The 14,298-nt window shown below is 38.5% G+C and overlaps 1 protein-coding gene across 1 annotated transcript; it reads right to left on the bottom strand.

The window, feature by feature from the left end:
• Nucleotides 1-426: 426 nt before the first annotated feature.
• LOC137745599 (uncharacterized) lies at nt 427-4,011 on the bottom strand. Its single transcript, XM_068485575.2, has 4 exons — nt 3,565-4,011; nt 2,355-2,979; nt 1,760-2,036; nt 427-705 (listed from the first exon to the last, which is right to left on the bottom strand). The coding sequence occupies exons 1-4, from the start codon at nt 3,674-3,676 to the stop codon at nt 658-660; spliced, it is 1,062 nt and encodes a 353-aa protein (XP_068341676.2). The 5' UTR covers nt 3,677-4,011; the 3' UTR covers nt 427-657.
• Nucleotides 4,012-14,298: the final 10,287 nt, after the last annotated feature.

The following is a 14,298-nucleotide window of genomic DNA, read 5'->3' as shown; positions in this document are numbered from 1 at the left end:
GCTTATGGGACTGTAATATTTTTGGTATCTCCATATGACAGCATCCGCTGAATTTTTGTATCTGGATGTGATCCTTCTGATCCAAAGATGGATGGAACTGCCGCAGTCCAATGAATAACTGTGATGTTTATCTCTGTTCTCCGAATTGCTGCTCTGCATACACAGTATTTGATCCTGTTTATAAATCCGCAGCATCACGGATACTAATAGCTAGTTTACATCTAAATCAGCATCAAATTGCAAATTTAATTGAAGAACCAAACACGCTGAAAACGCTTAGAATCGGCATGTCCTGAATCTCGAGCTCAACTTGTACGAGAAGCATCACAAGAACCAACTCGAGCTCGTAAAAAAATTGAACAACTCAATGCAAATAAAATGAGAACACATAATTTAGAGTTATCACAAGGAGGAGGGCTCACCAAATGAAAATCATAATGCTGCTCGGCAATTGTCAAATAAAGAGTCATTACATTACAATAGAGTCCTCGGCTAATATAAAAGATCAAAAATAGTAGACACCACCACAAACTACAACGGGAGGGAACAAGCTTGTGTGGCACCAAGTCTTAGTACAATGACCTAACTCTGTTTAATCCTGGAAGAATAAAGAATTCTGCTTGCACCTCCGTTGTAAAGTCCCCGCCTAAACGTAGATTAATGGTTTTGTGAATGAAAGCTCAGGGGATGGTGACAGAATGGAGCCTGCAAAGAAACCATACGCACATTCAATCGCAGAAAAAGGATATGCACAGCAAACAAACAAACACAGGTAGTATTCCGTTAAATGCCTCATAGCCCAAATTAAGGGCCTGATTAATCACTTTTTTTTGTGCTGGAGATATGAAGAATGCATATGGGAGAAATGCAGGATGACAAAGGGTGACAGGAGAGGGGGAAAGAAATAAAGAATGAATGAACGAAACAAAATCTTGGATGAGAAAACTACTTAAAATTTTTTTTTTTTAGTGTGCGTTTCCTTGTACATTTCTTCTACATCTCTCCCACTATGCTTCCTTCACTTCCCTATATCTATATATCCCATGTATTTCTCCAAGGCCAAAAAATGAAAATTAAAAACTACAAAGGGATGAATCACCTTTGCTTCTGGCAACTAACAACGATCAAAACGAAAGTGTAAAAAAGGCTTTCAAAAGGTATGATGAAGCCCCAGCTGCACTATGACATTAGGAAGCTGCCAACAGTGCAATAGACATCGAGAAGGGAAAATGGCTAAAGAATTGGGGTAATGTCTCAATTTTTCTTTAAGAGTAAACCAAGACGCAGCCGTTTTAGCTTAAAGATTAATATTCAATGATACAACACCCATGAAATGTACACCAGGGACAAAGGCAAGAGGGTGTGCCTTTCTGCACCAAACGTGTACAGCCACGGAAAAAGGTGTAAGCCACTTTACACTTCCACCAAACACACATACGGCGTGCATTTCTGTCACAGATTTTCCTGTGGTGCACCCTCAAAATTCCTACCGATTCTTGAAACTTCAAAACAGTTCAGTTTTGTGCACTAATTAACAATACATTTGAAAGAGACGTAACACCACTTAAAGGGATATCATGTTCTAGTATCAACTGAACTGAAAGACGAGAAAAAAAATTGAAATAATTAAAAACCCACGGAAAAGAGGAGCTATTTGGAAACATGCAAGTTTAAAGTACAACAAAACTTCAAAAATTTAACATTAAAGCTGTCTGTAATTTATTCCAAACAAACCATTTTCTGTATTAAGTTTGGTTACCTGAATAACAGCTTGCCTAAACTGATCATATGAATGCGCATACATCATTGAAGCACTTGGCCACTGCATGTACGTAGCATCGCTAGATGTCTGATTGAATCCCACAGCACAAAAAGGGCTCATAGATGGGGTCGAACGAGGCCCGTAACCAATTGAAGCTTGAGGTCTTGGCCTCTGAGAGAAAACAGCATCGTACTGCAAAAACTGAGGTTGACCCTTTTGCATATTGTAAGGTGCCAAGTTAAATCCTTGATTGGTAGGAAGACTCCTGACGTACCTGTATCAGTAGTGTAATTAAACATTTTCAGTTAATAATTTATTTATTTCCAAAACAAAATTGTATATATTACTTTGCCAAGAATGTAAAATCTATTATGTTTGTATGTCATAAAACAACGAGTTCCACAATAACAAGATATGAAAACGTGATAGCCGGTGGTGACCAGATCAAAGTTTACAAGCATTTCAAGAAATAGAAAGGTAATAGAAAGGACACGTGATATAGCAGTGCTAAGACTGTAGTGTCCTTATTAGGCTGAGAGAAACCATCTGCAAAGTTCTCACATCGACTTTGATATAATAGAAAGACGCCTACCTTTCATAACTTCGATCATAATCTGGGTCAGTACGGTCTTTTTCCCTATCTCTAAAAATGGCAACTCGAGATGAAGAACCAAGATCCTTCACGTTTAAATTCTTTTCCGTATCAACCACAGAGTTCCTAAAACCTTCATTCTCATCCCTGCTAAAAGATGCATTTTTCGCATCTGTAAGGGACTGAAAAGGCGTATCATCAGAATCAGAACTGCTAGTGCTGCTAAAGATGCGAGCCCGTGCCCGATCGTACTCCTCCTTCCTCTCTTCCACACTTCGCACAGGACTTCGTTTGATCCCAGCTCCATTAGCTCCGTTCATATTATTTTTATCAGACCTGGGCTTGATGACAATTTTAATCTGCTCATGTCTATTGTTTTCGGACTGCTTAGCCGGTATTTCGGATAACTGAATTGCTGGGTATTTGGTTTCCGCTGTTTTCCTCACCAAAATCCTATTCCCTTGACCATCTGGGCCCCAATCCTGAACCATAGTCTGCAAGCCATAGTGTTGAGAAACACGATGTGCAGCAAGTCGAAGGTAGGATGTAGGGAAATGTTGGAACTCAAACAGCTGCTGATCAGGACTTTTCAGAAACCTCTGGATATCAAGTTCCATTCGCAAAACTGAAAAGAAAAGACATCCGGCTTAGAAAAGTAAAATAACAAACTATTCAAAGAAACCGTTACCAAAAACTAGGATAAAAATGCATAAAAGAGCACGCGTAGTGGGACAATCGACGACTAGGTTAATCATAAAGATTAAATGTTGCTTACTCTGGGATTTGATTTAATCATATCAAGGTTTGACAAGATAAGAAACAATTAAGAGATAATTGGCCAAATTCATATTTATTCATAAACATGTTTTGGGAGGATAAAGGAGTCGTCTGTCCGAAATTACACAAATAAAGAATTCAGCATGAATAGAAAACATTCAACATCATATCATGCGGTACCAATAAGAAACCCAGATCTAAGATAACAATAAACCCCGGTTTCAAATCCAACAAATTCAACCAAAACCACATACAATTAAATAGAAAATAGCCCTTAGACCTAAAAACTACGAAATCGGAAACAGAAAAAAAAAAAAAAAAAAAAAAAAAAAAAGGAACGCACAAACGTAAAATCAAATCCAACACTAAACTAGGGTTTAGAACAAGAGATTATAAAAAATTAGAGAAAATTAAACAAACAAAAAACACTCACTGGTGAGACGGTGGCGAGGATTCTGGAGAGCCTCGACCAAGAAAGGGTCAACGATTGACCCTTCTTTGAGGTTAAGGCCATCGCTGGAAGCTGAAGAAGATGAGGATTCCATGGATAGGATAAGAGCCGGTTTCTCTCTCTCCCTTCTCTCTCTAGAAAAGAAGAGAATAGAAGAGAAAAGAAGGTTGTAATGATTAATTGGATTGCCCTCGCTTCTTCTCTCTTGTCCAGTGTTGGGCGGGTCAAAGAGGAAGAAGAGGGACTGCGGGTGTTATTGGTCAGAAGGCATTTACAAAGGAAAACGAGGAGAAAGAGGAGATGAGAAACCCTTTCGGTTTCTACCTTCTAATCCCACCCCAACACACAAACTAAACAGGGAATATAAGGGGAGGTATCGCTTTTTAGATTTTTTATTTATTTTAATTTGTTTTTCATACGCGGTTTTATATATTACGATAATGTTAAGAATAATAAATTTTATAAACAAAATAGTGTGGTCGTTGATGATTGAATTATTATTTAATATTAATTAACATGTTTTTTTCTTATTGAAAACACATCATTTGGTAGCAAATATGGTTTAGAAATTTGGTCTATCGATCCTAACTCTTTATATTTTTATACACACTATTTTTTATAGTGTTATCTGCCTGCCAAATTTTATTACTCAAAGACTTATTAATTTTTGGTTATTGATTTTCTCCAATTCATTTGATTCGACAGTCAAAATTTGAGAAGAGTGTAAGAGAAATAAAAATGTGTGTGTGACAGCCTGCCTCGAATTATTTGTACCGCAGGTGTGAAATGACAATTTTGCCCTTGGTAGTTATTTGTCATTTTGGGGTGGTTATTTTATTGTTTGGCTGGTTGCATCTGGACCAGACACACACCCTCATCCCCATCATCTTCTCCCGTGTACCATCATCTGTCTAGAACACTCTCTATCTCTCCTTCTCAAGTGTATGGACGAACTTCAAAACCAACCTTTCACACACGGATCGACGTCTAGAAGGTAAGATTCGAACTCCTTGCAAGTTCCTGAGTTCATTTATACCATCTGTGAGACTTGAAACCTTCAAAAACCTCGAGAACCCTAGCCCCAGATTTCATGCACTGTTCATGCACACATGATCGTGAAGTTTTTAGGAGTTTTTAAGGTCATAAGGAGCTTTAGAACACTCTCACGAGGCTCGGGGAAGAAAGTTGAAGTGTTTTGGACGTCGGGAAGCCCAGTTTCAGTGAGTTGCAGGTTTAGCTGGAATATCATGGGTTTTACCGACGAGATTCCGTTGGTTTTGGGTTACCAAATTGGTAAGGTTTTGGGTCCCCAAATTGGTAAGGTTTTGGGTCCCCAAATTGGGTCCCTAGTTTCAACGAGTGAGATTTGACGAATTGAAGTTTTTCCTAGTTTCCAGCGACGACGACGGTGACGGAGTCTGGCGACTAGCTGGAGAAGAAAGGGGAATATTCCGTTAAGATTAACGGAATATTCATAACGGCAGTTAACGACGTTAGGTTAGTTTTAACGGTATATTCTATTTTTGGACGGAATATTCCCTAACACCGTTAGGGTTACCACACGTGTGCCAGGCACGTGCTCACGCGTGGCCGGCGCGTGGGTGGTCAGAAAATTATTTTAAAAATATGGGGATGTTCGTGAGGTTGAGTAGATCATGTTGGTATATCCAAACACCCTATTTGAGCATTGTATGAGAAGTTATTACCTAGTTTTGGTTATGTGCTTTAAATTGACGTTTTTATAGTTGTTTCGCATATAGGTGAGACCCATCCTGAGGACGAGCGCAGTCACTCGAGGCAAAGGGGTTACGACCCTTGCACATATCAGTGAGTGGGCTTTTGGTTTTCCGTATATACCTATATACTTGTGGTTTTTCCCATAAAATGAAATGGAATGTTTATATGTTTTAAATGTCATGCATTGTGTTTGCCTATTTATTTATACATTAGTAGTTGCATATATGTATGTTTAGTGCTGTGGACGCACAGGTTAGTGCCAGGTAAGTTTATGGTTTATGATTGTGAATTAGTGGTTATGTGAGATGAATGGAGAGCTCATAACCTGCACCCTCGGTGTTAGTGCTCCCGCCCAGAGTAGGGCACAGTCTTTCACGTGATGTTCACCTCCCGCACCACACACTCATCTTGGATCCAAGTTAGGTGTACAATCCTGTCGTACAGACCACTATAGGTGGTTCCGACTCGTAGGTGACCCGCAATTATTCGCCCATTCTTCACGTGATTGTAGCACTTGAGCATATTTATTTACACCCAATCCTGTCGTACAGACCACTTTAGGTGGTTCCGATTCGTGTGCAGGTATAATTAGTGAGTTGGGGATTTGAGCTTTAGATTTAGTCATACAGGTCACGTTAGGTAACTCTGGCTGACATGTTACTTGCATTGATTGAGATTACCTGGGTTACTTACATTTTATGTGGAGGCATTCAACATGGCATATTTCTGAGCATGTTTTCGATATATGTGTATATTCTATTTTCTGGGAGCTATACAGGTTTTACAGCGAGGGGTTAGAACTTTTGATAATGAAATGATTTTGAAAAACTTTGTTTTTGCCTACTCACACTTTCTGTTTTGCGCCCCTCCAAGTTCTAGTTTGGTTTGCTCTTTTGGTGGCTTACAAGGAATCCACGGCATATCTGACAGATTATCTCCAGTGTAGGACCACCTCTGGGTGTGTTTAGTTAGTGTTGTTCCTCTGGACTGCAATAGGCTTTCTGTGCTCTGAATATTGTTTATCACACGTAGTCTTACATTAGTGTGTTACCTTAACTAGTTTATTTAGTAGTTTGATTTTTATTTATTCGTACTTTTATTATTATCTTTTGCTTCCGCACTGTGCACATGGCTACGACACCCTCACATGACGGCCAGCATGCCTTGATTTCAGTCGGGGTGTGTCAATGTGTGTGAATAATAATACTTTTTTTTTTGTCACAAAATCCTATATTTTACCAAAAATAAAAAAAAAAAATCTTAGGATTTGTATTGTATATGGAGTTTAATGGCTTTGTTTGACTTTCAAATCTAAGTATATTCAGATATAGTTTTATGATATTTGTAATGTTGGTACAAGAATTAACGTTAAACTTTAACGTGACAGAAAGTCCATAGAAAATATCATTTTAAAAAAGTCTCCTTATCATTTCTTGATAGTCTTTAAAAAGACAATAAAAGTCAACTTCTATGAATAAAGTCTCTTTATGACTTTTAAAAAGTCCATGAAAATCACGTGTGTTCAAAATTTTATTTATTTTAAAGAATTTAAAAAATAAAGTTATTTAGCCAAAAGTCGATAAAATCTTTACTAATTAGTCATATATCGAAAGGGAGGAATATATCTCTCGGGATAACTGTCTTTTTCTTTTCGTAAAAGTTCTGGCAGCGAGCTAATGACTGTGGTAGTAAGGTAACTTTCAGAAAATTGTACTTATGTGTGCTAAAACAATATGTAAATAAATGAGATTATATGACCATCTCGATAGTTAGACTACCTTATTGAAGTTTTTCTTTCGGGGGCTATGGTAATATTGAAAAATTTAAAGTACAGTAATTACGTACTGTTGGAGTGTTATTATGCTATTTGGAACATGACAAGTAGAGAGTACTTTGTATATGCTTTTTTAGGATTCATTGCTTTTTTAGAGCATCTCTACCACTTGGTGGAAGGTAAGGGTAATGACAACAATGTTGCCCTCCAAACCAAAAAATCATCTTCAGTTGTCCAATAAACCAAAGGCAAGTGGTGGGCCCACCACTGCCAGCCCAAATTGTATAGGCCATCCCAAAATTATCGGTTTTTATATTATTAATGGTGTAAGATTACGAAAATACCCCTAGTGGAGAAACGGTTGACTTGCATTGCTATCATGTCTAACAAATATGAATTATTCTTTTAGCATATTCGTGTAGTACTCATCGCTATGAATGCATGGGCATGAGCGGAATTGAATTCGGAGCTAAGATGAAATTTTTACGAATTTTGAAACGTCGAGGGTATTTTAGTAGTTTTATGGGTTTCTAACGGTCAAATGATCTGGATCGTAGGATTTCCAATGGTAAACAAATTTAAAATGTTACTGTCGCCACACGCAGGACAATCTGGTGCGTGCATTTTAGATCAATTTAAAAATCAATGGCCACGATTAATCCAAAGGTTAAAAAAAAATAGAACTTATTTTTATTAAAAATGATATTTTCTTTATTTATATATTGTTGTTCTATAAATACCCAACCATCTTCTTCATTTCTTCATCACAACTCAATATTCAATCCTACTACAATCTACAATATTTGTTTTCTACATTCCAAATTTGTTTTTTTTTTTTTTTGTCCGAAAAAATGGGTGAGAAGGCAATATGGTTGATCGTAGAAGACCTTGCTTTGCTTGAGGGTTGGGTGTGTCTTACTCATGATCCGATCATTGGAAATGAGATGAGACTGAAACATATGTGGAAGAACATTCATGCACAATTTGTCGAGGTAATTCAAGGCACATCCTGGACCAAGCAATCTCTGTTGAGTAAGCACAAACGTCTACATAAAGATTTGAAAGTTTGGTAAGAAGCCATTGCAAAAGCGGAAGGAATTTATGCTAGTGGTACTAATCCAGGCGATGTGATACTATTATATTATTATTAATAAATTCAAATGTAATTAATGTTTTTTTTTTTTTTTTTGTTACACAAATGTGGTTCAATCTTGATAACAAGCAACCATTCACAAGGCACGGATGTTGGAGCGTTGTGAAGCATATGTTGAAGTACAACATGCTGCCTATTGGTCCACAAGTTGAGTTGAACGAGACTCCATTGCACGAGTCAACTACTGAAGTGTTGCCATTAGAGGTGACATTGGAGACCTAAGAAACCCAAGTGATCCGAGGCCTATTGGTAAGAAGATTGCTAAAAAAAGAGCGATAAGAGGGAGTTCTCCGAATAATGATTATTCGAAAATAGTTGATGAATTAGTTCGCCAACATGCACTAGATATGGAATGAGACAGGTTAACATATGAGTAAGACGAGACTAGAGATGAAGTAAATGCGAGAGAAAAGACGCAAGAAAGGCAAGAGGAGAAGGATCATAAGATCACGTCTTGACGCCTCTACGATGAGTCTTCTAATTCAAAATGTTTTTGGAGAAGTGAAAAAAATCGCATAATGAAAAGAAGATTTTTCGCAAAAGATGAGAAAGTTTCATACACTCCAAGGGAAGACAGACCGAACGAGCTCCAAACAAGCTCAAATCTTAGTGAGAAATGTTGTATTAACTTTTTGGGAGAAACATTTTATGGGTATTAAGAATACAAGTCATATAGTATATTATTACATCTTTATATATAAAGCCAAGGGCCAAATGAATAATGTTTTTTTGTGTCACAAGTTTACCAAAAACAATTGGACAAAAATGCCCCTCAAACAAAAACTTCAAAAGCAACCCAAAATAATGCATCAAATGTGGTAAGGGTATTTTCGTCATTTTAATAGTGTTTTTTTAATAATTAATTTTATTTGTACAGTTTTTTTTTGTTTTTTGTTTTTAATAATTAGTACCTCACAATAGGTTAGTAATAATGTGATTCAATCAGTTGTTCATTAAATAATATTTTCTCTATTTTTAAACATGTTCAAAACATCTTAAGATGTGTGTAATGCCGATTATTAAAAAGGTATTTTGCACGCAGATAATACTATGATTAAATTAGTTGTCAAATGTTTTTTTTTTTTTTGAACAAACGATATTATCTACACTAAGGGGGAAGGGGTGGGTTTAACCTCACAATGGGCTAGCAATAATATGATTCAATTAGTTGTTCATTAAATAATATTCTCTCTATTTTTAAACATGTTCAACATCTTAAGATGTGTGTAATGCCGATTATGTCACATCTCGACCCGGGGCGGATCACTTCCCGGGCCCGCTCCACCACCGTAGCACGATATTGTCCGCTTTGGGCTTACCATTCCCTCACGGTTTTGTTTTTGGGAACTCACGAGCAACTTCCCAGTGGGTCACCCATCCTGGGAGTGCTCTAGCCCCCTTCTCGCTTAACTTCGGAGTTCCTACGGAACCCGAAGCCAGTGAGCTCCCAAAAGGCCTCGTGCTAGGTAAGGATGAGAATATACATTTAAGGATCACTCCCCTGGGCGATGTGGGATGTCACAATCCACCCATCTTAGGGGCCCGACGTCCTCGTCGGCACACCACGGCCAGGGTTAGGCTCTGATACCAATTGTCACATCCCGGCCCGGGGCAGATCATTTCCTGGGCCCGCTCTACCACCGTAGCACGATATTGTCCGCTTTGGGCTTACCATTCCCTCACGGTTTTGTTTTTGGGAACTCACGAGCAACTTCCCAGTGGATCACCCATCATGGGATTGCTCTAGCCCCCTTCTCGCTTAACTTCGGAGTTCCTACGGAACCCGAAGCCAGTGAGCTCCCAAAAGGCCTCGTGCTAGGTAGAGATGGAAATATACCTTTAAGGATCACTCCCCTGGGCGATGTGGGATGTCACAATCCACCCCCCTTAGGGGCCCGACGTCCTCGTCGGCACACCACAGCCAGGGTTAGGCTCTGATACCAATTTGTCACATCTTGACCCGGGGCGGATCACTTCCCGGGCCCGCTCCACCACCGTAGCACGATATTGTCCGCTTTGGGCTTACCATTCCCTCACGGTTTTGTTTTTGGGAACTCACGAGCAACTTCCCAGTGGGTCACCCATCCTGGGAGTGCTCTAGCCCCCTTCTCGCTTAACTTCGGAGTTCCTACGGAACCCGAAGCCAGTGAGCTCCCAAAAGGCCTCGTGCTAGGTAAGGATGAGAATATACATTTAAGGATCACTCCCCTGGGCGATGTGGGATGTCACAATCCACCCCCCTTAGGGGCCCGACGTCCTCGTCGGCACACCACGGCCAGGGTTAGGCTCTGATACCAATTGTCACATCCCGGCCCGGGGCAGATCATTTCCCGGGCCCGCTCTACCACCGTAGCACGATATTGTCCGCTTTGGGCTTACCATTCCCTCACGGTTTTGTTTTTGGGAACTCACGAGCAACTTCCCAGTGGATCACCCATCATGGGATTGCTCTAGCCCCCTTCTCGCTTAACTTCGGAGTTCTTACGGAACCCGAAGCCAGTGCGCTCCCAAAAGGCCTCGTGCTAGGTAGAGATGGGAATATACCTTTAAGGATCACTCCCCTGGGCGATGTGGGATGTCCGTTTTTGGGAATTCACAAGCAACTTCCCAGTGGGTCACCCATCATGGGATTGCTCTAGCCCCCTTCTCGCTTAACTTCGGAGTTCCTACAGAACCCGAAGTCAGTGAGCTCCCAAAAGGCCTCGTGCTAGGTAGGGATTGGAATATACATTTAAGGATCACTCCCCTGGGCGATGTGGGATGTCACAGATTATGAAAAAGGTATTTTGCATGCGGATAGTAATAATATGATTAAATTAGTTGTCAAATATTTTTTTTTTTTTTATTTTTATTTTTTTTTAACAAACGATATTATCTACACTAAGGGGGAGGGTGTGGGTTTAGTCTCACAATGGGCTAGCAATAATGTGATTCAATCAGTTCTTTATTAAATATTATTTTCTCTATTCTTAATATAAATTCAATAGAGACCGATTTTATTATGTGAATACAGCTGCTTTAATTGGTTTATGAGGGATTTCTTCTAGCATGATCTAAGAATATTCATTTAGTTCAAATATTTGACTTTTCTTTTGTCAATTTACGCAATAAATACATTTAAAACGTGTAAGTTGTGCATAGCACGCCATGATTCAAACAATGTCTTCTGCACGCGCGTGCAGGCTAGTATGTTATAAGAAGAATAGATTATAATGTTGATATGTCCTACTTCTAGAGTATATTAATAGAAAAAAAAATTCATGTGTTATAATTTAAGTGACACAGTAAAATTACATGACCGTGTTCTAACTACACCAAAAATTACTTGTTTTAAAATAGGAGAAAATTTTCAATATGCAAGAACACGGCCTAGTATACCAGGTGTCATAATATAATTAATTGAATTTTTTTTTCAAGTTTTCAACTAATTATATTATGATTACACTTAGTGTGCTGGTGCCCGACACACTAAAAAAATCTCTCCTACAATAGCAGCCTCCAAACATTGCCATTTGAATAACCCACAAAATAAAACATTAGTGAAAATGTGATATTAATTTTGTTTGAGTATAGGCAGCCCACATGGTTGAATTATTATTATTATTCAATCCAAGCAAAAAAAGCAACCTTCTTATGTCTTGCCAAATGCTAGTTGTTGTTAATTGCATTATGGGCATATCATATGTTATGAATTTCTCATATTTCCTACCATATAAAGGATTCAAAAACTTGTCAAAATTTCGAAAAGATGAGAGGAGATGACAAAACAAATATGGGCAAATGTTTAACGTGTAGAAATATGACTCTTTTATTATATGCCTCATTTACTAAACAATATAAAGGATAAAGAGAGAGGGTGTACGTTGGCATAGAGAGAAAGAGAGAGATGTGCCATTGTGAGGTGTGTGTTATCTTACCCTATTGTGCCTTTATTTATAGTAGTAGTAGGGAAGGAAATTTCCTTACCATAATAGGATTACAACTCTAATAGGATAATATCTAGTCTAAGAGATATTCTAGATATGATAGGATTTATATGATCACTTCCTAATCTAATAAGACTGCAACATTCCCCCTTGAGTGTGTAAATACTCAAGTAAATGACACATCAGGTCTTCAACAATGAAGTAAGTACAGTTGATGAAGTCGTCGGCATAATGAGTGAATGTGAGTCTCAATCAACGAAAGAATGCATAAAAGGTAAAACTCGCAAAATCTCACTGTGGTAAAACCCAAGGTGGGAGAAAAACCCGTAGACTAAGTAGAAAAGTGAGAAGTTGTATTAGGTCAAAACTAAACGTCTTCAAGACTCAAGTAGAAAACCTCATAAGGGAATCATCAGCCTAGGATGGGTGCCTCGTCAAAACCTAGTTAGGTAGCAAAAATCAAGTAGGAAAAATGCTCTTAATCATAGGGGAAAAAAATACATTAAGATCAAGTGAGTATACTTCTGGATACTCCTTCTGAGTTTGACAAAACTTCCAAATGAGAACTACAAGTATTGCACATGAATAGTTAGGCATACTAATTCCTCAGACAAGTTTCTGTAAGGTTGACTTCGGCAGTGACGTCGTGTGGAGGTCGGCAAGGTTATATGGGGTCAGTTTACATGACTTCAATCTCTTGATGTTTCGATGATGTGATGTAGACGCAATATGTCTTAGCGTTGATTTTGTTTGATGTATCATGTCTTGGTCGAGTGGATACATGTGGCATAGTTTACATGGATCGTTGTCGGGACTCAACGATAGATGAACAACAAGTACTTCAAACGATTCAAAGATTTCGCAACTAAGGTCATATCATGGACCTCCAAGATATTGCAATATCCCTAACGGTGAAGACATAACCATTCGGGGATGTGCTTTGTGCAGGTTTGATAAGTAACAAGCGTCAACATAACAAACAAGGCAAACATCATTCTGAGGATCAAGGGGTTTGAATCCTTTAGGGATGCGTTAGGATTAGCCCAAATCTGTAGTACCTTTTAGGGTAGCGGAAAGACGTATTCAATACCAATTCAGTAGTTGCATGTAGGCGTGGTGCTGCATATTTACCAATATATCAACAGCGAAGGAGATGTTCTATCTAACGCAATGAGCTAAGTACAACAAAGCACAAGGTTGAACTTAGATATGAAACTTCAGATTCCATAACCTCTTGAAAGGTCTTATTATGCCAAAAATGTATGGAGGATCATAGGTATACTCAAAGGTAACACCTTCGGGGTGTAGTACGGTCTAATGATATTTCGTTATACTAGTAAGTCAGAGGTCTTAAGTTCAATTCTCGCCAAAGATCACTCCCCCACCCCCTAGTGTAGATAATATTGTTTGTTTGTTTGTTTTTTTTTTTTTTTTTTTTTTGAACACATGATATTATCTACACTAAGGAGGTGGGGGGGGGGGGGTTTAGACTAAGCCTCACAATGGGCTAGAAATAATGTGGTTCAAATTCGTTTTTGGTGATAATCGAACCTAAGACCTCTCATTTACAAGTGAAGAGGAGTACCACTAGACTGTAGTACTAGTGGCAGATAATATTGTATCTAAACGGTCGCTCCTTCATTTGTATTGTTAGTTAAAAGGTCACTCATTAGTTATGGAGCCTCATATTTATAGGCCTATCTGTGATCCCTTGCATTAAGTTAATGAGACTTTGTACAAGTGGGTCGCACGCAATGACGTGCACGACTGGAAATATGGCATATCAATAGTTGAACAATGACACTGCGATGAACCATCAAATAGTTCAATAAAAAGGAAGATGAAAAGGAAACGGGTTTGGGACATTTACAACTCCATTGCTTGAGTTTGATGTTGAGATGAGAGATGAGGAGATATCTAGAGATGGAGTGATATAAAAATAGGTGCAAAGATTTTGAGATGGAAGTATGAAGAAGCTATTTCAACCAAGTTTTGAGGGGAGATAACTACTCAACTTTTAGGAGTAATTTTAAGTTGGTCTCAACCTTTTAAAACATTCCAAATAACTACTTAACGTTTTAAAACTAAACATTCGTTAGGTCACTAGTGTTAAGTGATGATCTGGA

This window comes from Pyrus communis, chromosome 12 (genome assembly GCF_041283825.1).
Source record: "Pyrus communis isolate YQ-2024b chromosome 12, ASM4128382v1, whole genome shotgun sequence".
NCBI classification, from domain to species: Eukaryota; Viridiplantae; Streptophyta; class Magnoliopsida; order Rosales; family Rosaceae; genus Pyrus; species Pyrus communis.
The sequence above is the reverse complement of the archived record's forward strand: the minus strand, read 5'-3'. Positions and strand labels throughout refer to the sequence as shown.